This window comes from Centruroides sculpturatus, unplaced genomic scaffold (assembly GCF_000671375.1).
Source record: "Centruroides sculpturatus isolate CEXI.00-Female unplaced genomic scaffold, Cexi_2.0 scaffold98, whole genome shotgun sequence".
NCBI classification, from domain to species: domain Eukaryota; kingdom Metazoa; phylum Arthropoda; class Arachnida; order Scorpiones; family Buthidae; genus Centruroides; species Centruroides sculpturatus.
This window is the reverse complement of record NW_019384476.1, coordinates 264,941-288,863: the sequence shown is the minus strand read 5'-3', so window position 1 is coordinate 288,863 and position 23,923 is coordinate 264,941. Positions and strand designations below refer to the sequence as shown.

The 23,923-nt window shown below is 30.9% G+C and overlaps 1 protein-coding gene across 1 annotated transcript in view; it reads right to left on the bottom strand.

Moving 5' to 3' along the window:
- Positions 1-3,297: 3,297 nt before the first annotated feature.
- LOC111621317 (POC1 centriolar protein homolog A-like) overlaps positions 3,298-23,923 on the bottom strand; it is a 54,025-nt gene continuing 33,399 nt past the window's right edge. Inside the window, exons 11-15 of the mRNA XM_023363403.1 lie at positions 8,313-8,429; positions 8,071-8,193; positions 7,876-7,995; positions 6,951-7,035; positions 3,298-6,857 (exon numbers count right to left, since the gene is read on the bottom strand). Of these exons, the coding sequence (XP_023219171.1) occupies positions 6,952-7,035; positions 7,876-7,995; positions 8,071-8,193; positions 8,313-8,429 (444 nt within the window). The 3' untranslated portion in view covers positions 3,298-6,857; position 6,951. The remainder of the gene's footprint in view (positions 6,858-6,950; positions 7,036-7,875; positions 7,996-8,070; positions 8,194-8,312; positions 8,430-23,923) is intronic.

Genomic DNA, 23,923 nt, shown 5'->3' with positions numbered 1-23,923 from the left:
ATTTGAAAAATTTAAATTCGTGGCGCCATCTTTGTGTATAAAACTGAATTAACAGCTGTAATCTTACCCCTTTTATAAGTTTTATATTAAAATAAAAATATTTTTAGCTTAAAAACTGTATAAATGAAGTTTTATCTTAAAAATATATCGATTTTTATACGCTTAGTTTAACTTTTGTTTTAGTTGTTTAATTGGAAAATATCATTATGTAACACTTCTAAAGGTCAATTTAATGTTTTTCTCGACTGATTTATATCGAAAATTAAACTAGAATTACATAATTTTCTATTTTTATTTATGTCGATTTCTTTCTATACACAGAACTGACTTCTAGAACACAGTTTTGTATGCAGAAAAACACACTAATTAAGTTTCTATCTAGTGTAGTTCTGCGGGCAGGAATCTAACTTAAACAAGTGTATAAACACTAAAAATATCAATACTTTACAGCAGCAGTTCTCAACCAGTGGTAAACGCACCCCTACAGGTTATTAGTAAAGTGTATAGACAGAGGGCTCGGGGTGGTACGCCTTGGTAAAGGTTGAAAACCGCTGCTTTATGTAAGTCTTAAAGTGATTTTGATGCAATTTCTACTTTTATAAGGGGAGAAAATGGCGAATCTAACATCAAATTCCGTCCAGAAGGGAATAAACAACAAAAAACTCTTTTATTAAACAATTAAAACTATATAGGAACATACCTGAAAAACTTTTTAAATGCATTTTAATTGTAAACAAACTTATTATAAATATAACACGAAGTTTATAGTTTTATATAAGTATGAAATTTTATTTTATTACCTATTAATGACTTAATTAGCACGTGACAGGTGCAAAGAAAGTGAAATGTGCAGGGGGAAACCAGTGATTAGTTAGGATTGACGACCTTTTCCTTTCATTTTGCCTGGAGATACGAATGCACCTGTGATACTTAGGTCACTGATAAGTGCCTGTTTTTTTTAGAGTTATAAGGTTTAAACCGCAAATGACCAATTTATAAAGTAAAATTGACGAAAGTTTTATGTAAATTTAACGTAAAAATCTTTTTATATACTACATAAAACCATTATTACTATTATTTATGACGATAGAAATGATATCTTGTTCCGAAACCTTGTAACTAAATTATTTATAGTCGAACCTCTGAGCAACGGCCACCGACGGAAAACATTAAAAATGGCCGTTGTTTGGAGGTTATATTGTAAGCATTTTTGTTCGACATTCCTGAAATAATGGCCGACGTTGGGAGGTGCCGTTACTGCAGGTTCGACTGATTTATATTCAGATTTTTGTTCTTTAAATCTAGTTTTTCACCTACATTACCCCACTTTTTTAAATAAATACTTTTTACATTAGTTACGATTAATCACGATAAACGAATTCAATTATGTTTATCTACATAGTCAAATCTCTAAACATAAAAAATGGCCGTTCTTTGCAAGTTATTTTGTATGTATTTCAAAGAGACACGTTCTTAAAAACTTAGCCGCTGTTGAAAAGTGCCTGTTATTGCAGGTTCAACTGCCTTTCTTTATGAGTTTGTATTCAAATTTTTCTTCTTTAAATCTAGTTTTTCATTTACATTATCCCACTTTTTAAAAATAAGTACTTTCTATTTATTCCCTGTCGGTGTCCGTCGTTCAGAGGTTCGACGGCATGTATTGCTAAAGTTATTTAATGTAACTGGTAACAGTTTTTGTGAGTTTTTTAAATTAAAATTTGAAATTTTAATAGCTATATATTAAGTTAACACACGCCACGTCGTGCTTAGCAGTGTTCTAAACATCAACAGCCTCTGGCAATGAATTCATCAAAGTAAAAAAAAATTATGTAGCTTTAAATCATTTAAATTAAGCTCGTGTATTTCTAGATTAATAAATAATTTATTTGTCTGAAACTTTTAAAATAATATAAAGTTAAACTATGTTTTACTGAAAGGTGAAGCGATACGTTAACTCTAAAGCAGTATCTATAATGTATTGATTTAAACAGTTTCCTCTCATCAGTATCGCTCGATAACACTTATAAAATGAACTACTACACTTAAAAATATATTTTATTTACAATTAAGACTTATTTTTAATTGATCGGCACTATTTATCCATCAAAACTAGAGTTTCTACTGAGCAAATTCTGGGTAGAACCGAGTACATTCAAACCTATGAACGACGGCCACTGATGAAAGAATATTTACTGCTGTTTAGAGGCCGTTATTAGAGGTTCGATTGTATACATTTTCTCATTTTCGCTTTTAACTGTTACAGAATAGTGAAAATGAGATTCGTGAGTTGGTCTGTTGGGTTTTTTCCATTTATTGGACCACCCAGTGTATGCATATAAGCTCTTATAAGAGATATTTGGTGGTCCCCTTCCAGTCCTATGATGTAAATGATATCAGTTTACATATCAGATATCAAATCATCAATCTTTATATAAGATGAAGAACTTGATGCAGCTAGGAGTAACGATTTTTTTCTAACTTATTGACCAGATAATTTGGCATTCTTTAAATGGAATATTTATTAAAATAGCTTTTAGTAATGCTGAATTTATACAAAATTAACTATTTTTCTTCAATTATTCCTTTCGATTTCTTTAAATAATCGCCTAGAACTATGATTAAAACGTTATCAATATCAAAATTTAGTGTCATTAATGCCAAATTACTAGCTTCGAACGCGATATACTTTTTATTAAATGAATAGAATTAACTGTAACATTAAATATCATCATCTACATCATAATTTCTGATCTTGATTCATAGTATAGAGCTTGTTATACTGTTATCTTACACACACAACATTTACTGATTGGTTACAATTATACATATGTTATAGTACAGAAATGGATGATTCAGCTGTTACTTTGTCAATAGACGTATCTACTTTTTATAAATATAAAAGATATAAAAGCAGATATTGAACTTTTATACAGTTTATCGTTATCTTAAAAATAATAGCAAATATTTTATATACTGTATATAAATAGGAAACGTAGAGTTTTGTATTTGAATCTGCATTGATTCCGTTTATAGAATAATAAGAAATAAAAGTTTTATTTAAAATNTAAACGTGAATTTTTATAGAATTAATTGGGTAATTAATTAACTAAACACTGTTTAATATGTCGGAAATGCGAAAAATAATTTGAAAAATTTAAATTCGTGGCGCCATCTTTGTGTATAAAACTGAATTAACAGCTGTAATCTTACCCCTTTTATAAGTTTTATATTAAAATAAAAATATTTTTAGCTTAAAAACTGTATAAATGAAGTTTTATCTTAAAAATATATCGATTTTTATACGCTTAGTTTAACTTTTGTTTTAGTTGTTTAATTGGAAAATATCATTATGTAACACTTCTAAAGGTCAATTTAATGTTTTTCTCGACTGATTTATATCGAAAATTAAACTAGAATTACATAATTTTCTATTTTTATTTATGTCGATTTCTTTCTATACACAGAACTGACTTCTAGAACACAGTTTTGTATGCAGAAAAACACACTAATTAAGTTTCTATCTAGTGTAGTTCTGCGGGCAGGAATCTAACTTAAACAAGTGTATAAACACTAAAAATATCAATACTTTACAGCAGCAGTTCTCAACCAGTGGTAAACGCACCCCTACAGGTTATTAGTAAAGTGTATAGACAGAGGGCTCGGGGTGGTACGCCTTGGTAAAGGTTGAAAACCGCTGCTTTATGTAAGTCTTAAAGTGATTTTGATGCAATTTCTACTTTTATAAGGGGAGAAAATGGCGAATCTAACATCAAATTCCGTCCAGAAGGGAATAAACAACAAAAAACTCTTTTATTAAACAATTAAAACTATATAGGAACATACCTGAAAAACTTTTTAAATGCATTTTAATTGTAAACAAACTTATTATAAATATAACACGAAGTTTATAGTTTTATATAAGTATGAAATTTTATTTTATTACCTATTAATGACTTAATTAGCACGTGACAGGTGCAAAGAAAGTGAAATGTGCAGGGGGAAACCAGTGATTAGTTAGGATTGACGACCTTTTCCTTTCATTTTGCCTGGAGATACGAATGCACCTGTGATACTTAGGTCACTGATAAGTGCCTGTTTTTTTTAGAGTTATAAGGTTTAAACCGCAAATGACCAATTTATAAAGTAAAATTGACGAAAGTTTTATGTAAATTTAACGTAAAAATCTTTTTATATACTACATAAAACCATTATTACTATTATTTATGACGATAGAAATGATATCTTGTTCCGAAACCTTGTAACTAAATTATTTATAGTCGAACCTCTGAGCAACGGCCACCGACGGAAAACATTAAAAATGGCCGTTGTTTGGAGGTTATATTGTAAGCATTTTTGTTCGACATTCCTGAAATAATGGCCGACGTTGGGAGGTGCCGTTACTGCAGGTTCGACTGATTTATATTCAGATTTTTGTTCTTTAAATCTAGTTTTTCACCTACATTACCCCACTTTTTTAAATAAATACTTTTTACATTAGTTACGATTAATCACGATAAACGAATTCAATTATGTTTATCTACATAGTCAAATCTCTAAACATAAAAAATGGCCGTTCTTTGCAAGTTATTTTGTATGTATTTCAAAGAGACACGTTCTTAAAAACTTAGCCGCTGTTGAAAAGTGCCTGTTATTGCAGGTTCAACTGCCTTTCTTTATGAGTTTGTATTCAAATTTTTCTTCTTTAAATCTAGTTTTTCATTTACATTATCCCACTTTTTAAAAATAAGTACTTTCTATTTATTCCCTGTCGGTGTCCGTCGTTCAGAGGTTCGACGGCATGTATTGCTAAAGTTATTTAATGTAACTGGTAACAGTTTTTGTGAGTTTTTTAAATTAAAATTTGAAATTTTAATAGCTATATATTAAGTTAACACACGCCACGTCGTGCTTAGCAGTGTTCTAAACATCAACAGCCTCTGGCAATGAATTCATCAAAGTAAAAAAAAATTATGTAGCTTTAAATCATTTAAATTAAGCTCGTGTATTTCTAGATTAATAAATAATTTATTTGTCTGAAACTTCTAAAATAATATAAAGTTAAACTATGTTTTACTGAAAGGTGAAGCGATACGTTAACTCTAAAGCAGTATCTATAATGTATTGATTTAAACAGTTTCCTCTCATCAGTATCGCTCGATAACACTTATAAAATGAACTACTACACTTAAAAATATATTTTATTTACAATTAAGACTTATTTTTAATTGATCGGCACTATTTATCCATCAAAACTAGAGTTTCTACTGAGCAAATTCTGGGTAGAACCGAGTACATTCAAACCTATGAACGACGGCCACTGATGAAAGAATATTTACTGCTGTTTAGAGGCCGTTATTAGAGGTTCGATTGTATACATTTTCTCATTTTCGCTTTTAACTGTTACAGAATAGTGAAAATGAGATTCGTGAGTTGGTCTGTTGGGTTTTTTCCATTTATTGGACCACCCAGTGTATGCATATAAGCTCTTATAAGAGATATTTGGTGGTCCCCTTCCAGTCCTATGATGTAAATGATATCAGTTTACATATCAGATATCAAATCATCAATCTTTATATAAGATGAAGAACTTGATGCAGCTAGGAGTAACGATTTTTTTCTAACTTATTGACCAGATAATTTGGCATTCTTTAAATGGAATATTTATTAAAATAGCTTTTAGTAATGCTGAATTTATACAAAATTAACTATTTTTCTTCAATTATTCCTTTCGATTTCTTTAAATAATCGCCTAGAACTATGATTAAAACGTTATCAATATCAAAATTTAGTGTCATTAATGCCAAATTACTAGCTTCGAACGCGATATACTTTTTATTAAATGAATAGAATTAACTGTAACATTAAATATCATCATCTACATCATAATTTCTGATCTTGATTCATAGTATAGAGCTTGTTATACTGTTATCTTACACACACAACATTTACTGATTGGTTACAATTATACATATGTTATAGTACAGAAATGGATGATTCAGCTGTTACTTTGTCAATAGACGTATCTACTTTTTATAAATATAAAAGATATAAAAGCAGATATTGAACTTTTATACAGTTTATCGTTATCTTAAAAATAATAGCAAATATTTTATATACTGTATATAATTTTAGAATCGTGTATTTTACATAAATGTCTAAATTTGGGTGCCGCTCTGTGTTCGAAACTAGGACAAATGATCTGCATATAAGTTATACATAATCAGGTAAATCTGTGTATGCATACCTACATAAAGTGGGGTAGTTATATCTATGCATATGTATATACTTACGGGCTGTCCATTAATTACGTCTGCATTTTTCTTGAAATTTTTACTCCCTCCTCCTTGTTCCAGTTTGTCCACGTTTCCCTAACCCACTCTCCTCTTCGGACGTCCAACAAAACTCGACTCCCTTAAACCTTTATCAGCTTACGAATGATGAATACCATAAGAAGAAACGAAACGTACAAGAGATTTTGAAATAAATATAATAAAAATGCATAAATTGTATACAATTTAACGAAATAAACGAACGTCTACTAAAGCTCAACCCCTCCCCCATTGTCCGACATGTCGTAACCCTCCCTCCCAGTGTGGACATTATTTATGGGCAGTTCCTTACATCTAGTCGGATAATATATATACAGTATATATACATACAGTAAGTAGGTCTATAGGTGAGACAGTGGAACAGTAAGCCCACTTGGACCAATCTCTGGCAAATAGGAGCAGCAAATCTTTTAAGTATTAAAGACTTTAGATAAATAGTGAAAAAATCTGTTTTTATTCGCACATTTTATGTTTTCAGAGCGTTAGAACCCCGCATTTGACTCGAATTCTATTTCACCCTTCTCAGATCTTCAGTAATAAATTAAGTAAAACATAAATAATTTTTTAAAATTAACTTTTTATTATTCTTCGTTATAATAAAAAACTTTAAAATATTTTCACCTCAAGATAGAGAATTTCTGCTTTCTTCCATTTTTCTTAACCTTTCTTCATTTAATGTAATTCGTTGCTCTAAAATTGATACGGTCTGAAAGTGAATTACAGATAATTAATTTAAAAACAACGAGACCGCTATTTAATGTCGTTCGATCAGAATAATGCTAAATAGAGGTGTGATAATTTAACATATAAAACGTGTGTAATCAAATTGCTATTTAAAGTTTTGAGTGTTAAATGCAGGGATTTAACAATCAAAGATAAAACCTCTTTTTAACGTTTTTTTTCCCTACGAATCGATCAAAATGGGGAATAAATAAGAAATGTAGTTAAATTAAAATATAGAATTAAACCTCTAATTAACGTCTTGAGAGCTATTAAGGCTAGGTTTTAATATTAAAAATGAAACTTTTGTTTTCATTTCTTTCTAGGGTTCGTTCAAAATAGTGTTAAACAAGGAGTATGATTATTTAAAATATAAAATATGTACAATTAAAATCCCCATTTATCGTCTCGAGATCGATTAGAAGGTTATGTGCGGGAATTTAATTACTAAAATATGCAAAATTAATACATTGTAATCTCTATTAAAGTATGGAGAGTAATAAAGAAAAAAAAAGTTAAATGTTCAAGTTTCAAATGAAAAATAAGTACAGTGAACCTTTATTTGACACGTTAAGTTTGACCAAAAGAAAAAGTTTTACATACGGAAAATGCTATAAACGGGATTGTACCCCTATTTAACACTTTAAGCTTGGTTAAAAAAAAATGGTGTTAAATACGGGAAATGCTTTAAACAGGGTCCCCTAATTAACATTTTAAGCCTGACAGAGAAAGGGGAAAATATGATAAGAAATGGAAAAAGCTATTAAAAAAACAGAACGCTAATTCGAGGATTTTGTATGTTTCAATGCCAAGAACGACATCTAACCTGTGTTAATATGTCAAGTTGCTTGATTATATGTTGCAGCATACTCGAGTGCTGCGGCAATTCGACTTTTTCTTCTAAAGAAACGGTAACAGGTTCTTCGATTTCTTTATTTTCTTCGTCCTTTAAAGGGGAATTTCAGGCGATTAATCAAAATTTAATAATATAGGCCTAAATAAACTAAAACAAATTTCATACCGAACTTTTTGCAGATAAACCAGATGTCGAGTCACCACACGAAGGTGTTTCCACTACGGATCCAATATCTGTGATATTCATTTCGTTATCTCCGGTTTCCTTACAGTTCAGACGTGCAACGACCTAAAAAAAGGTCAAAGGTGAGATCTAGTCGAGTAATTGTCCACCTGTGTGCGCGTGCCGTGACGGTGCGTTGCGATGATTCGATAAGAAGTTAAAAGGTTCCGTTAGTAACATCTTACCTCAGTTACGCGTCGTTGCGTATGGCAATCTTTAACTGCTGGAGGTTGGTTCCAGACTTTATCGTATTTCAAATCTGAGTAATCTAATTGGTCGAAATTGGTCCTCCACACCATCACCTATTTGCGTTTTTAAGAAAGAATAGTAATAAACCATCAAAATTTCGTAAAATAAAGAAAAAAAAAAAAAAAACATCAAACCGGCGCAGCTGGATGTAACACTTGGGCAACTTTTATACCATAAATAATATAAAAAAATCTGCATGTGTTGTCGTTTATTTGGAAAATAAAGTTATTCTGGATGATTTAAAACCAATTTGGAAGAGTTAATAGGAATATTTATTTAATTTTATGATGAAAAATCGGGGATACCGAAAATTTGCACCAATTTCGCGTGTTTCGGCATCGCTCCCGCTTCACCAAACATTTTTAAATGTTCTTTTTTACTAGAACGCATTCATAAAACAGAAAACGTTCCAGTTAATTATTTTGCAACCGTTATTAGTTGAGAAAGCAAGAGTTGTTTAGTAAAATTGCTAATCACCAAAGAGCATTAAAACATTTTAAAAACTAATTCAGACTACAAATGTCCGCCGTAGAAGGATTGCTTTGTTTGGTGTTCACTTACTTAGAAAAACCTTTAATCAAAGTATTCATTCACACACCAACTTCAACTTTATACTTGAAAGTAGGCTACTGTAGACTTGCATATGCAATATACTATTGCCTGTAACGTTTTAGGTACAGTACTAGTAAGTGATAAGAACAAATAATAAATTAATATTATAAATTTCTTTCTTTAAAAATCCATTAAGATCTTGATATCGAACACTACATTGCACAATGGCTATACTTCAAGACTAAAGTTTGTGCTGCCTTTGAGTTAAGAATATATATACTATATATAAATATATTTTAAATAAATTTCGTCCTGATTTTTACTGTTATAGAAAAATATACACAGTTAAACCTCGAGTTTAGTGCCTCATTTGTTCGTCTCTGAAATCGGTACTAAATCGAAGAACCTCAAACCATAAAAATTAGCTTGCTGACTATAAAACAGTTATGCTCATATTTATAAAGCAATAGGGATGAACAGGTGAACAGCTGAACAGAACGTAGAGACGAAGTACAGGCCTGCAACAAGAACAGTTAATCTGAACGATGCGCTTCTTTATCAAGATAAAATGAATTTTACGTTAAACAAATAATAAAGAATAGGACGATGAAGAAGAAGATGATGATTTAATCGGAATTACTTTCATTCGATAATTATGGAACAATTCTACATGCTTTATAAAAGTAATAAACAGACATAGACGAAGAACATTTTTCAGTTAAATAAAAATTAACTTCGAAGAAAACAATCTTATCTACTTAAACGTAAAAATAATTGTAAATTATTTACTAAAATAATGGAAACTTTCTCAATCCCTTTTACAAAAACAACAAAAAAGAAGAAATTTTCGACTAAATATTTGTCGAAGTCTTTACAAAATAATCCCGTAGAACACCGCCAGATGTGAAAATTTCAAGTTATTTACAATTTTCTAGACGAAACATAAGCAAATCCATGATTTTTGATACAAGAAAAACCAACAACATTGCGAAACATTGCGAAAACACGCATCGTAACCAGTAAACAATTGTAAAGATGTGTCTAATGAATTCAATTGAATAAATTCTATTTCGCGCATCTTTTTCTTCAACTTCTGAGAAAAACAATAGATTCATCTTCACAGAAAATTAAAGTCTGAATCATATGAATTAACAGACCATTACAGTAAACACCATCTTATGAGACTTAAATGCGAATTTATTTGTTAATTCTCACCCCCTTCTAGGCCTCGATATAGTCGAACCTCGATAAAACGCCTTTCTACATAGCGCCAATGCTCCGACCGCTTTGATTTACGAACATCCAATCTTCAGAATTCGTTGTTTTATATATTTTATATAAAACTCATCTGTTGTGTTCCTCTGGTTTAGCGTCAGTTCGATTTCTGTAGCGCTATACAGAGGTCTCACTGTACTTATTTAGGGCTTCTGTGTAAGCGTAATTCTACAAAATCTACAGAGAATCCAAACATAATTATGCGTATTACAGCATCTAAGCTTGTTTCCAACATCAGATAATACATAAAAATAGAATAATTTTGGCATCTAACTATAATTTTGACTGGAAAAAAATGTCAAAATTTATACATGGAGATGCCCGTTTATCAACTTGTCTGACGAAAAATGTGATAATTACGTTGATTTATAAGAATTTTTTCAATAAAATCGTCGAATAATTCGGCTCGTGTGACCTTTAGAAAGGTCATTTTTTCTTTATATCGAATTTAATATTCTCTAATGCCTTTAACTGGATTAAATTCCGATCCAGTTTGTCCACTTGAAGAGAAATAAAACAAATATTTTTGGTGCTTGAAAACAACAAAAAATAAAAATAAGGAAGAAAACTTGATGCAATCGTTATATTAATTAATTGTGAGTAATAATAAGTAATTTAAAACAAATTAATTCACGTGACACCCGTGAATAACGCGCGAGAATAATACAAAATGATTAATAAAAGGGCTCGTTAACTACTACCCACGTTAAAATGACACAACAAATTTCTGTAAAATAGCGAAAATTAATTAATTTCCTTTAAAAAATGGCGCTAATAGCTTATTTAAAACAATAGAATTAATTTAAAAATAATTTTATTTTTTAAAATGATCATAAATGACGTCACAGCACCAGCTGCATCAGTTAAAACCAGCCAAAAAAATAAGTTAAACTAAAGAAAAATAAAAATGATTGAAGTAGTCGCAACCCGGGTATGTGTTCAAGTGGAACGCTGAGTGATGAATATGAGGTTGTTGCCATCTGTTGTAGAGCCGCTTCCCTGAAATCTAATCCTTCAACTAGTCATTTGAGACATCTCGCATCCACTGTGCATAATAAATAACCCATTTGCATACTATACATGCAAATTTATAATCTTAAAATAAAGAAAAAACACAAATAAGAAGGACTATAACCATATTCTTCACCATATTAGCATGGAATTTTACGATGCAGCCCTTCGTGAACACCGAAAAACGGGCGGATAATGCTTAATAATTCGATAAAAATGCTATTGTGTTCTAAATTATAATTAAAATTCGAGCTTTTCGGCGTGTTTACTGCGTTTAAAACGTTATGCCGGAGTTTAAAAACACGTAAATTATAATGTTAAAATAGTTTAAAAATTTAGACAAAGAATCCCCTTCCCAAATTTATTTATGGGATTTTTCTTTTAAATAAGTTATAAAATGCCAGTTTTTTTTTTGGGGAAGGAAGCAGTTTTATTAATATTCCACCTTTACAGCTAACGAACCCAACATGAATTTCTAATATATTTAACTAAATATGTGCAATGTTTACATGATGTTAATATTCCGGATGGTGTTCGCAGGTGTTCTAAAACTGTCGGAGCGCAAAAATTTATTTGTAAAACGAAAAAAAAAAAAAAAATAACACGTATCACACGGAATTTGTGTTCCACCAGTATTTTTGAAAGTTTTAAAGGTAGGCCACGTTGAAATCACTATTACGAATTTCATACGCGATGCGACGCGACGTCGCATCGCGTATCACAAGTGGCGATGCGCTGCGAATCGGTAACAGGCGCGTTTATTACAATTTAGCGTGAATAATAGCAATATTTAATGCCTCGGAAAGTATCTATCTAATTTTCACTTGGCCCACCAGAGTGGATAAAAATGGTAGTTAGTGGCGAGTTCGCGCCTCACCAACTAGTCAGGTGGAGTTTTCCCGGTTTTTCTTCACGTTTAACACCTTAATACAGGCCAATTTCCCATAAAAATGTCCACATCCATTGGCAGATTGCCCCTGTGTTGGGTTGTAACCCTCAAATCAAACCACTTTTCTGAAATCCAAATTATTTCTACCTACCTACCTATTTTATCCCTAGTCACATACCACGTTTTATGATAACTTCTACCATATCACGTGATCATATTAATAGAGCTCTTGCTTCATTCTTGAGTTCTTTCTTGTAGATAGAAGCTTTTCTCAGCTTCTATCTACAATAACGCCATTAATAATCTATAAGCTCCATCTTCGACCATTAATAATCTATGAAAAATCACGAGAATCCAGCAGTCTTTTTTATCGATGGATAAGTATGATATACGCGTAATATGTCAATTCACCAGAGAGTTGGATAGATCATTTGGATTTCAGAAATATGCGAGATATGTAGCATATATTTTTCTGAAACTGAAAACATTTGAGACACAACCCTCACATTTCTAAGATGCAAACTAAGCGCTAGCCGCAGATTTTGGCGATTTATATATATTATTATTATGGTGTTGGCCATTATAACGGACGAAACCGAATTCTCATGTACAAATAGCTCTTATATGTTACTACACATCCCTACAAAAAGCAGAACCTCCAAACAGCGGTCAGTTTTACGTTTCTGTTGTTCAGAGGTTTGACTGTATTTGAGTTTCCGAAAAGTAAGTTTTAATCGAATTTTAACTATATGATTTCCCATTATTTTGATAGAATATAAATTTAAATACGGAAGGAGTATCAAATATTCCTTTAAAACTGAAAATTATTGAGATATTTGTCATACACAAAAAGATTTAAGTGATTTTCTTTATGACACAGCTTATGGGAAACCAGACCTCGATTTAAGACGATTATTTAACGTTTCCTACCCAACAGAATCATTTTTGTCTCAAAAGCGGGTTTACTATATACGAGTACACATATATATAGGTCTACATCAGGCATATATTACATATATTATAGGTATATATGTCCACTTATAAGAATTCTACGAAGTAGACTGTATATAAACATATAGAGGTACTTATATAAATTTATATATCTGTATATAACTTTTGGCTTAAAGACCTACACTAGCTCTTTACGCATTGATTCAAATAGTCTTTTTGGGCTGAAATTTGCATTTTTATTTTAAAAATTATGGTGTGTCACAGGAATCTTATTAAATTCAAAGCGTGTCGCTAATCCAGAAAGGTTGGGAAACACTCATGTAAACAATGGTCACTGACGGGACAGAAAGCGATCGCTGTTTGTAGGTTATTTTGTATGCAATTCATAAAGAAACGTTCTTGAGAAAATAGTCGTTATTGGACGTTCCATTGTATTTATTCAGATTTACCAAAGAAATATTAGATTTATGGAATAAGATAACGCAACATGTAGGCGACCTGCCAAGGGAGGACTTTCTGTGAGAAAGTGGTTCCAATTTTCGTGTCAGACACACGAAGTAAACCCAGAAAACTCCAATCGGGCGCAAACCTGTGACCGACTACAAGTGTTCGGTGGTTTTATGCCGAGTTAATTTTAATAGAGTTTAATATTGACGATTTACAAAAGATTCGCCAAACCAAGTGCCACAATTGCATATACAGTAGAACCTCGAAAACTCGGCTCTCGATAACCCGGCACTCCGGATAACTCGGCCACACCCTGGCAGGGCAAAAAAATCCTTAGTTAATTAATTTTCATTATAGCAGCTTTATAAAAGTATAAAAGCTCTCATAAAGTATTTTTCTGAGGTCTGTCTTATCAGGTAAATTACTGTACACAGTCTATTCATTAATTTTCATTTTCATGTAGTAAAGGCTCTATGCCTTCATAAAGGACGTACTTTTCCTTTGTTTAAGGGTATTTGGGCAGTTTATTCTCTGTTATATTCTCAAGTAAACAATACATACAAGTACAGTACAGTATTTTCTGAGGAAACACTCGTACTTATTTTTTTTAACCCCATTCCCGATAACCCGGCATTTTCACAAACTCGGCCACCCTTCGGTCCACATTAGGCCGAGTTTTCGAGGTTCTACTGTATTTAAGCCCAGATACTCGAAGAATCCACACTTTTTATCTGGAGAACCTTAGATACTTAGTATGTAGTACCGGACGTGTACAACAGTTTATTCAGGGATTAACCCAGGAAATTTTGATTAAAACAATAAAAAATCCATTCAAATGTCACAAAAAGGATGTAATAAAGAATCACTTAAATCTAAAAATAATTATGATAAATGCCGAGTTATCAAATGAAACAAAATACACCATTATCATCATTTATCACTTAACAATTAAAATAATTAACAAAAAATTACATAATTGAGCACAATTTATATTCATTTATATTCTATAAAATTCAACATATTATTTACTTAATTTTAGATAAATTATAACTAGTTTAAGACCAATTTGAAGAAAATCGGGTTTGATAATAAATACAATCAAACCTCCGAACTACGGTCACTGGAATATAAAAAAAAAGACAAGACTGGATATTATTTTATATGCAGTTTTGTTCAACATTCTTGAAAAAAATGGCCGCCATTGTTGGGAAAACACAAGAAAGCACAAATTAAAATTATCTATAAAGAAAATCGAGAACTCGTCGTATTTAATACGATCTAAATCAGGATCTTTACATCATCATATCCGGTTCTTGTCATCCGCCAATCGAAATATATGATAAAAAAAACAACCACAAAACCTCCAAACTGTTTCGCATAACTCCACAGACTTAAACACTACAAAAACTGGAAATTAAGCAATAATTCTTAAGAAATTATGCAGCAACGTTAATGCATTCTACTACACCAAACCATCATTTCTGTTGGAAAATCCTTAAAAAAGAACGTAACAGTCCACACAAATTTCGCGTAACTTACATAAATCGTGATAACTAATCTTTAAACGTCACGGATTTTATAAAAATAAAGATTTTATACTTTGATAATGCCGTTAAATACAATAAATTTAGAAGAAAATCGGATAAAAGTTGGGCTACAAAATGATTTATTCACTTTTTTTTAGGTATTTAAAATACGATATTCCGGAAATCAATTGCTATGTATATAAATTTCTCTTCGCATTCTATATATAAAAATTCGAACAAAATTACGGCCAAAAAAGTCCTAATTTTCGGACCTTCGGGAATACAATCTACATTACATAAATTGATCATAGTTAGAGTAGGTGTTTGGAGCTCTCTGTAGAGAACTATTGGGCCATTCTCGACCAAATTTGGTATATATATATTGGCCCGAGTATGTAGTTTCGATTTCCGGAGAAAACATTTGGCGCTGCTAGCTCCTTAATGTGAATATCACGTGCTTTTTCTAACGAATTTCGGGTATAAAAGGAGTTGCAAAACGTCCTTCACATCTCTTTGACAGGTTCAATTTGCCCGACCGTGTGTTACTTGTTAAACCCCTCTATCAACGAAACAGCAACGCCGGCTCAGAAGTTTCTTTCAATGATCTTTGCATTCATTATCTTAAGAATGAGATGATAACATAGTTGCTAAGGAACTAGTTATACTGTATACGGGCCTATATATAAATATAAAACTACACAGTTTACAGTTTCAGAATAAAGATAAGATAAATTTATGACGAATCAGCCAATAATTATTTAAATAACATAAGTATAAAAGAGCTTTTAATAGCTAAAGTTTGTATAATTAGTATAATTTACTATACTACTAGATATCAATTAATATTTAATTAAATTAATCAAATAAGTTTCTAAATTTAATATTTTTATACGCGTAGAATATTATACAGTCAAATCTACGAACAGCGTTAACAAGAACATAGCAAACTGGCCGCTGTTTAGAGGGTAATTACTGTAATTCGTACGCATTTCAGAAACAAACGTGGACGTCGTTGGGAGGTGCCCGTTATTGGAGGTCCAACCGTATTTGTATAAATAATTTGTTCATTTAACGCTTAAAATACCACCGTTCTTCATTTAATAAATAAATAAATAATGTATAATAAATTATAAATACCGAATTTGCTTATCTCTGTATAATAAAGATAAAGAAAAAATTTATATATTATTAAAAACAAAGATGAATGAATGAATGAGAAGGTTCATGTGTAATCTCTACTTTAAGATTACAAGTAAATAAACTTTATAATGAATCAAACAATTGAACATAACGTATTTTTATGACTCATTTATTATTGTTTCATTATTTTCCGAAAAATGCTTAGTAATATCTAGAATTACAGAATTCATTTTTTATCTATATTAATTAATTAAGAAAAAAAAATTGGAAAATTTACTAGTGTTTCTTCTACTTTGGAGGTGCCAGGGCTCCTTGTTCCCCTCTGGGTGCGTCACTGGGATACGATCAAATTTCAGTTTTGTACATTAACAAATTCATTCATTACCTACAAATTACACTGAAGATAATTTAACTAGAGATTTCCTGAAGTAATTTCAAGATTACAATTCTTTTAATTAACATTTAAACGTTGCACGGTTTATATCAGTCTTTATGTTAGTGGTATCAAAGACGTTCTTATATGCACTAACGAATAGTAATAGAGCTAAAGAACTGCACTTGTAAAATAAATATACAGATAATATAAAAAAGTAGCGAAACGCAGTAGTAAAAGTATCGATTAAGAACCACTGGTTTAATCAATTGGGTGTCCCATAAGTCTATAATTGTAGGAGTTATATTGATCTGTGTTTATTCTTTTACAGGTATATGCTGAGTAGGAAGGAACAATTCAAATTACTTTGATGGGGTGGAGTTACAAGAGTTTGACTCAAAATTTCCCACTAATCACATACGTTTCTTTGGCTGAATGCAAGCTCCACCATAAAAATAACTTGAATTTGTTTCTCCCAGCTCAGCACTACGCTTTACCTTAAAGAATAAACAACACAACACTTATGTTCTGGACTTTGGGACACCCTGTATGATCAGATCTTATGATCACTGGGTAATTCAAGTTTCTATACAAATTCAGTTAAATGGCGCTCAGTATTATAAGTTACTGTTCAATAAGATAAATTCTATGCAGATATTTGAATCACCCTATATAAATTAGTATGCATTCAGAATACCGTACACACAGTGCCGGATTTACGTACAAACTAATTAAGCAGTGGCTTAAGGCATAGAGTTACCAGGAGCCACATTCTAGTCTCAAGAGCGGTTTATATATATTGCTTATTATTATTATTTGATGAAGAAGGAAGGGAATCTTGTAAGTTGTTGCGTAGAGCCACAACACATCTAAATCCGTCTGACTGTAAGGCAGACGGATTTATCAATAAGACAGATTGTAAGAATTATCCTCCTGTAAGACGATTCCTATGCAGACACCTTAACAGATTATACTGTATATAAATAGGAAACGTAGAGTTTTGTATTTGAATCTGCATTGATTCCGTTTATAGAATAATAAGAAATAAAAGTTTTATTTAAAATAATAAAAACTGTAGCATCTTCATTACGTACAGTCTACTTTTTAGATTAATATGCTTACTATTTTCAACTTAGAATTACAGCAAACCTTTGAACGACTGCCACTGACGGAAAGAATAAAAATGTCTATTGTTTGGAGATTAATTTGTATGCATTTTTGTTCAAAAAAGTTCCTGAAAAACTGGCTGCTGTTTAGAGTTGGCCTTTTTGGAGGTTCTACGTATTTACTCCTTAAATAAGTAATAATTCGATTGAAACATGCATATAATAAGTTACTCTATTGTTTAAATGATAAGAAATCAATTAAAATTGCAAAATATTATTTATTGATTTTTATGATTAAATGCTTAAAATGTAAAAAACTAAATTTTAGCTGTTTTTTAATAATAATGATGAGAAAAGTTAGCTATAGAAAGCATAAATCACTTCTATAAAGAGCCCTGGAAGGGAGTTGGGAATAATTTCCCGGGTCTGGAGAGAACTTGGCGGCTCAAAGAGGTTCCTACTCCTGTAAAATTAATGTTATTTTTATTAAAAGAAAATGAAATCTTTAAAACTGGTTTTTATTAAGAAACGAACATTTTACGTATTTCACGTATTCAAAAATAGACGGCAAAAGGGGTCCTCTCTATCCCGGACCCCATACAAGCTCTCGACCGTCCTGCTTCTCTACAGCATCGAAATTAATTTTTTAATGGTAATGCGTAAACTTTCTAAATATTTTATTGATTTTCACTGAAATCTCGATTCTATGATAAACTTTACTATAAAATCCTTAACAATCTTTTATCGGAAAAAAATGAAATCTCTAAACTGAAATTGCTTCCGTTCGTTGTATTTAACAAAAAATAAAAATCTGAATTTAATTAAAAATAATATTTCAGATAAAAATTAACTCCACGTCGTGGAAAAAAGTTGCTGATATCAATCTTTAAAACCTGGTTTGATAAATCTGTAAAAACAATTTTACAGGTGCACGATATTAAAATGGCACGCACTTAGGAATATCTTTAAGAGATCTTTAATTTTTGAATTAAAATAGAATTTTTTAAATTCGAATTTTAATCGGATAGGAATTACTTAAAAATTATCCATGTTCAGGAAGAGTCGTTAAGGGAGATTATTAAATTTTCCATGAACAGAAATTGAAAATAATAGCTTTAACTATTTAAACATTGTATAGAGATGTGTAATATTTAATTACGGAATTTTATGCATTTATAATTGAAAATGTATACAAGCAACAAAAGTAGGGGTTATAAAGCAAGCAGTATGAGCTATGTTATATATATAAAATTACATGTCCTGACTGACTGATTCATCAACGCCCCAAGCAAATCGCTGAACCTAGAGGTGAATTTTGGTACACAGTTAGGGTATTTCATGAATATGCACATTAAGAAGGGATTTTTCGAAATTCCCTCGCAGAGGGGAGAGGAGAGGATTAAGGCTTAAAAAGTCTTAGCCCTAAAAGGCAGTACCACAAACGTGGTTTACAAAGAGATACTGGGGTATCTGAAACTATTTTTCTGTAAATATTTATACTTTTGGAATTTTTAGATAATATGATTTATGTTTCAAAAAAAATTAAATTCAGATTTATCCTATCTCGGAATCCCATAATATTTGAAACTTGAATTTAGGTGCATTAGCAGTCCATAGTTTGAAACAAACAAAACTCAGTAATTTTACCAAATTAGTAACAACTAATAATTGAGAATCGTAGTGAAGTACGGAAGGGAGGGTTATTTCTACAAATTGCAAAATCTGCGCGAGCAAAGCTGCGGGTAACAGCTTTCCACCATAATTTCACTATGAACGGAGGAGAAAAATAATACTCTTACTCCTAAAGAATCATGAAAACCTAAGAGATCCAAATGGAAACTGAAACGTCACAGTTGTTCAGACTATTTGGACTGGCAACATTACAAGAGATAGGGAAAGACAACCCAAAAATTAGGAAGATCCAGATTGAATTTGTAACTGGAGGAATCAAGTTTCAAATAGGATCCTGACCTTTCTGATAGAATAATGTGTAGGAGACTGCTGACAATGCTGGAAAGGCGAACGACTAACACTAATTTTTAATCAGATTGTCCAAAAATTTTTAAAGATCCGACTAGGATTCAAACCAAGTTCCTCAAAGTAATAACTGTTGTAGGCTGACTACATTATTTCAGGTGCAGTTTTAATATATAGAACTTAAAAAATATATTTAAATGTTGTTATAAATTATATTTACACATATTTTGCCCATATTCTATCGTTAAAGATTCATAGCGTTGGATTTTAAAATCAACAAAATCATTGTATCTTTTGCATGAACAGAAGTTGCTCCACTTTTACATTTTCTGAAGTGGAGTAGCTTCTGTTTCTATCAAAATTGTTGAATATATAATATCAGCTCTCAAAAATCCATTATGAACAAGCTATCCTTAGACTATGTAAAGTTTTATTCATAAAATATTTATGAAACACGTAATTTTTGTTTCAGATGAATATTTAACATCTGTAATTTGTTCTGATGAAATACTGAAGTTTGGAGCTTAAAATAATTGGAATAGAATTTTGAAACTGGTTTCTGCTTAGAGATGCTTTGAGCTAAGTGGCAATCGTACAATTTTTCAAAAATAATTCCTGCATGAATTTCTGTAGAATACTCAATATTAATCTAAAAATCTCGAATTTTGAATGATTTTAATAATTTTCATAGTCATCTCCAATGGTCTCGAGATATAGCAAATGGCCTGTATTTATAAACTTGCCACATATAGATTAGAAAGAAAATAAGCTGCTTACTAATTTTAACGTTATTATGTATTCACTGTGTATGTGTTTGTTTTATAGATTTTTTTATAGAAAGAATTTATAATATATTTTGAAAAATTAAATATCAATTATTGCAAGTAACCTACACTTCACTGAAACTTGAAAACTATAAAAAAAATTATCAAAGAGATGTGCTAGATTATATAAATAATATGAGAGTTAGTCAGAAAGTAATGCCTCCTACTTTGTTTCTCTTTTATTTTACAAGAAAACTGAATTTACAGAGCATGAAGCCCCAACTCTCCAGATTAAGTTCTTATTTTTCAATATAATCTCCATCCATTTCAACGTTTTTTTTTCCATTTTTTAACAAGGACATGTATTACCATGCAGTAAAAAAATCACTGTCCTTCCTCAGCCACTAGTGAACAGAATTTTTCAGGGTCTCTTCTCCTTTAGTGGCCTGAATGGATTGTATTCTGATGGTACTAAGTCAGTGCTGTATGGTGGATGAGGCAAGACTTTTCATCCAATTTTTGCATCTCATGAGTGGTTTGCACACTGGTGTGTGGTCTTGCATTGTCATGCAAAAGAAAAACATCCACAGAAGTTTCTGTTGGCAAACTTGCCTAAGACATGCTTTAAGATTCTTGAGATACTGATGTATTGAACAGAATCACACATGTGTACCTGTGTTCAAAAAAATCCACCAGAATCACATCCGAAAACACTGTCGCCAAAACTTTCCCTGTAATGGTATGTTTTTGAATATTTCAATCTTCAGTGATGTGCCATTCTATTGACTATCTCTTAGAATCAGGTTCAAAGAAATAAACCCAAGTCTCATTCTCTGTCACAGTTTTTGCCAGGAACCCCTCTCCTTCCACATTGAAGCAGTGTAACAGGTCAGTGGCTATTGTTTTCCTGAACTCTTTATTCTGGTCACTCAACATTTACAGTATCCATTGTGCACAAATATTTGAGTAGCCCAGTTTATCAATAATGGCCATCACACTGACTTTACCAATGGAAAGCATGTGGCAAATTCGTCAGTCGTTACCTGATGGCCAGCAGGAATGATCTCATTGACTCATTGCATGTTCCATGAAGTCACTGCAGTGGCTGGCCGGCTGCTCTGTTTTTCATCAGCCAAAAAAGCAACAAATCCATTGTCTAACAGAGCTGATATCCACTGTTGCATCCCATAAACGTTCTTCAGCCTTTCACAAATGAAAATTAATGTTTCACCTTCTGCAATCAGGAATTCTATCACAGATTGCTATATTATAAGCATGTCAATGTCAGTCATTTTCTAAAACAATGCAGTGCTGCCACCTGTTGACTAACAAAACTGTTATTACTTGTAGCCAAAGGACTGCAGATAAAGATAGGGAAAATTGCATCAAATTCAAATTTCTCACATTACAAACTTATTTAACAAGAAAAAAATAGGAGGCATTACTTTCTGACTATCTCTCATAATTAAAATTTTATCCTTGGTATTAAAGATCAAATATAATTTTAATAATTTAACAAAATTACTCTCTTCTTAATAACTGGAATGAACTACTAAGCACAATAAACAAAACCTTAAACATCCTGTAAAGAAAATTTTAATGTAAAAATTGATAAATATTTTCAGTCTTAAACAAGATATGCAATTAATTATTATTTTGTAATATGTTATATCTTATATTTATATCTGCTTTAATTTTATACTTCTTGAAAATACCATCGATTATTTATATTTATAATTTTTTTGGACGTCGTTATGCCGTATTATGTTTTCGTTCTAATTATTTTAAATAATTTTTTGAAAAGTTGTGTTCTGTGCATTTCAATTTGAAATACTGTTGTTGACCTGATGCAGATCTTCTTTAATAATTTAATTAATTACATTTCATTTTATGCAACTGATCTAAGAAGTTATTTTTTGTAATATAATATGGCTAAAGTATAACAGTATGGAGAGTAATACAGCCTATTTGGGATAAAATATCAGCAGAAATTATAGACAGCAGATGTACTGTATGAACTTCAATATGATGCTTGTAACTGTAGAAATGCTATAATGTTTGCTGTTTTGCTAATGCTAAAGTTAAAAAGATTTTATGGAATGATGCTAAAGTAATCAAGAGCATTGGATCATCCACATATGTGGCAACTACCAGAAAATTGAGATATATAGGAAGAAACTAATGGGATCATATTTGAATGCAAAGGATGCAGAGTCATTAAGTATGGCATGGAAATTCTTATATCTAACTCCCTGAAAGTCTTCATTGATTAAGGGGTTTGGACCTTGATATCTGCTGTATTCTTAATTACAATTAATAACTTGTCATATATAGTATTTTATACTCTGTTAGATATATTTAATTTAATTTTTATGGTGTTTATATGTAATTATTTATATTAAATGTTTAATATCTTGTATCTTGATTATTATTTTAGAATGTTTCTATTTTCGAATCTGAGTGTATCCTGATAATGGTCTATAAATAAACTGAAAACATTTGATTTATAGTATCTGTAACTTGTCTTTGGGCTGCAATTTGAAAATAAGTCTTTGAATTGAAATAACATGACAAGAAGACGTGTTATTTCAATTCAAAACTTTTCCTTTGAAAGCAGTTAATAGAAGACTGGCACAAATCTATTGTTAAAGAAAAGTATAATGTATAGGGGAAAGACTATAGTATTAATTTGAGGTGAAGAACATATATTTTAAATTAAATAAATTAAAAATATGATTAATCAAAATTGCAGCCTAGCATTGTGACAATGTCACAATAAATAATTGCTTGTTGGTGTTGAATTTTAAGCATAAATTAGCATCATTAGTATTTCTACAGATTGCTTCAATTTTAAATTTTGTTGAGTACCTAATTATGGAAATAATTTAACCCATAGTGCTCAGCATCCTATTTATAGTACAATATACTTTCATGTCTATGCATGCAACAGTTCACCTCCTTTTTGTTTTTTTTTTATAAGTTTTACTTTCAACATGCAAGACCACAATACCAAACTACTTGTATTCTAAGCTTTTTAGTTTGTAGTTAGTTATTGATGTGTTAAGATTAGTATTTTACCTTGTGTGTAAATGATATTTCATTTTTCATTCTAAAGAATCCTACTAGAAAAGTAAGTTGAATATTTTACTGCTTCCATTACTTCTATGACCACATTTACAATGCACTAGAAACAAATTGGTTCTTCATTTAGCTTTTTGTTTGGAATTGTATCAGATTATTATTTCAGCAACTATACACAGTGGAACCTTGCTTAACAAGCATAATTCATTCCAGAATCTTACTTGTAATGCAAAATAATCGTGAAGAGAAACAATTTTTCTCACATAAATTAATGAAAAATATGATAATGCTTCCATGCTGAAAAAAATACTCAAATATTTTATGTATAACATTTATTCAAAGAAAATTATACAATATACATTGTTAAGGAGCATGAATCATCATCATCTTTTCTTCTAGCATGGAATGAATCAACCTGGAATGCAAATTCGATAGACAAACAAAGAAAAAAAAAA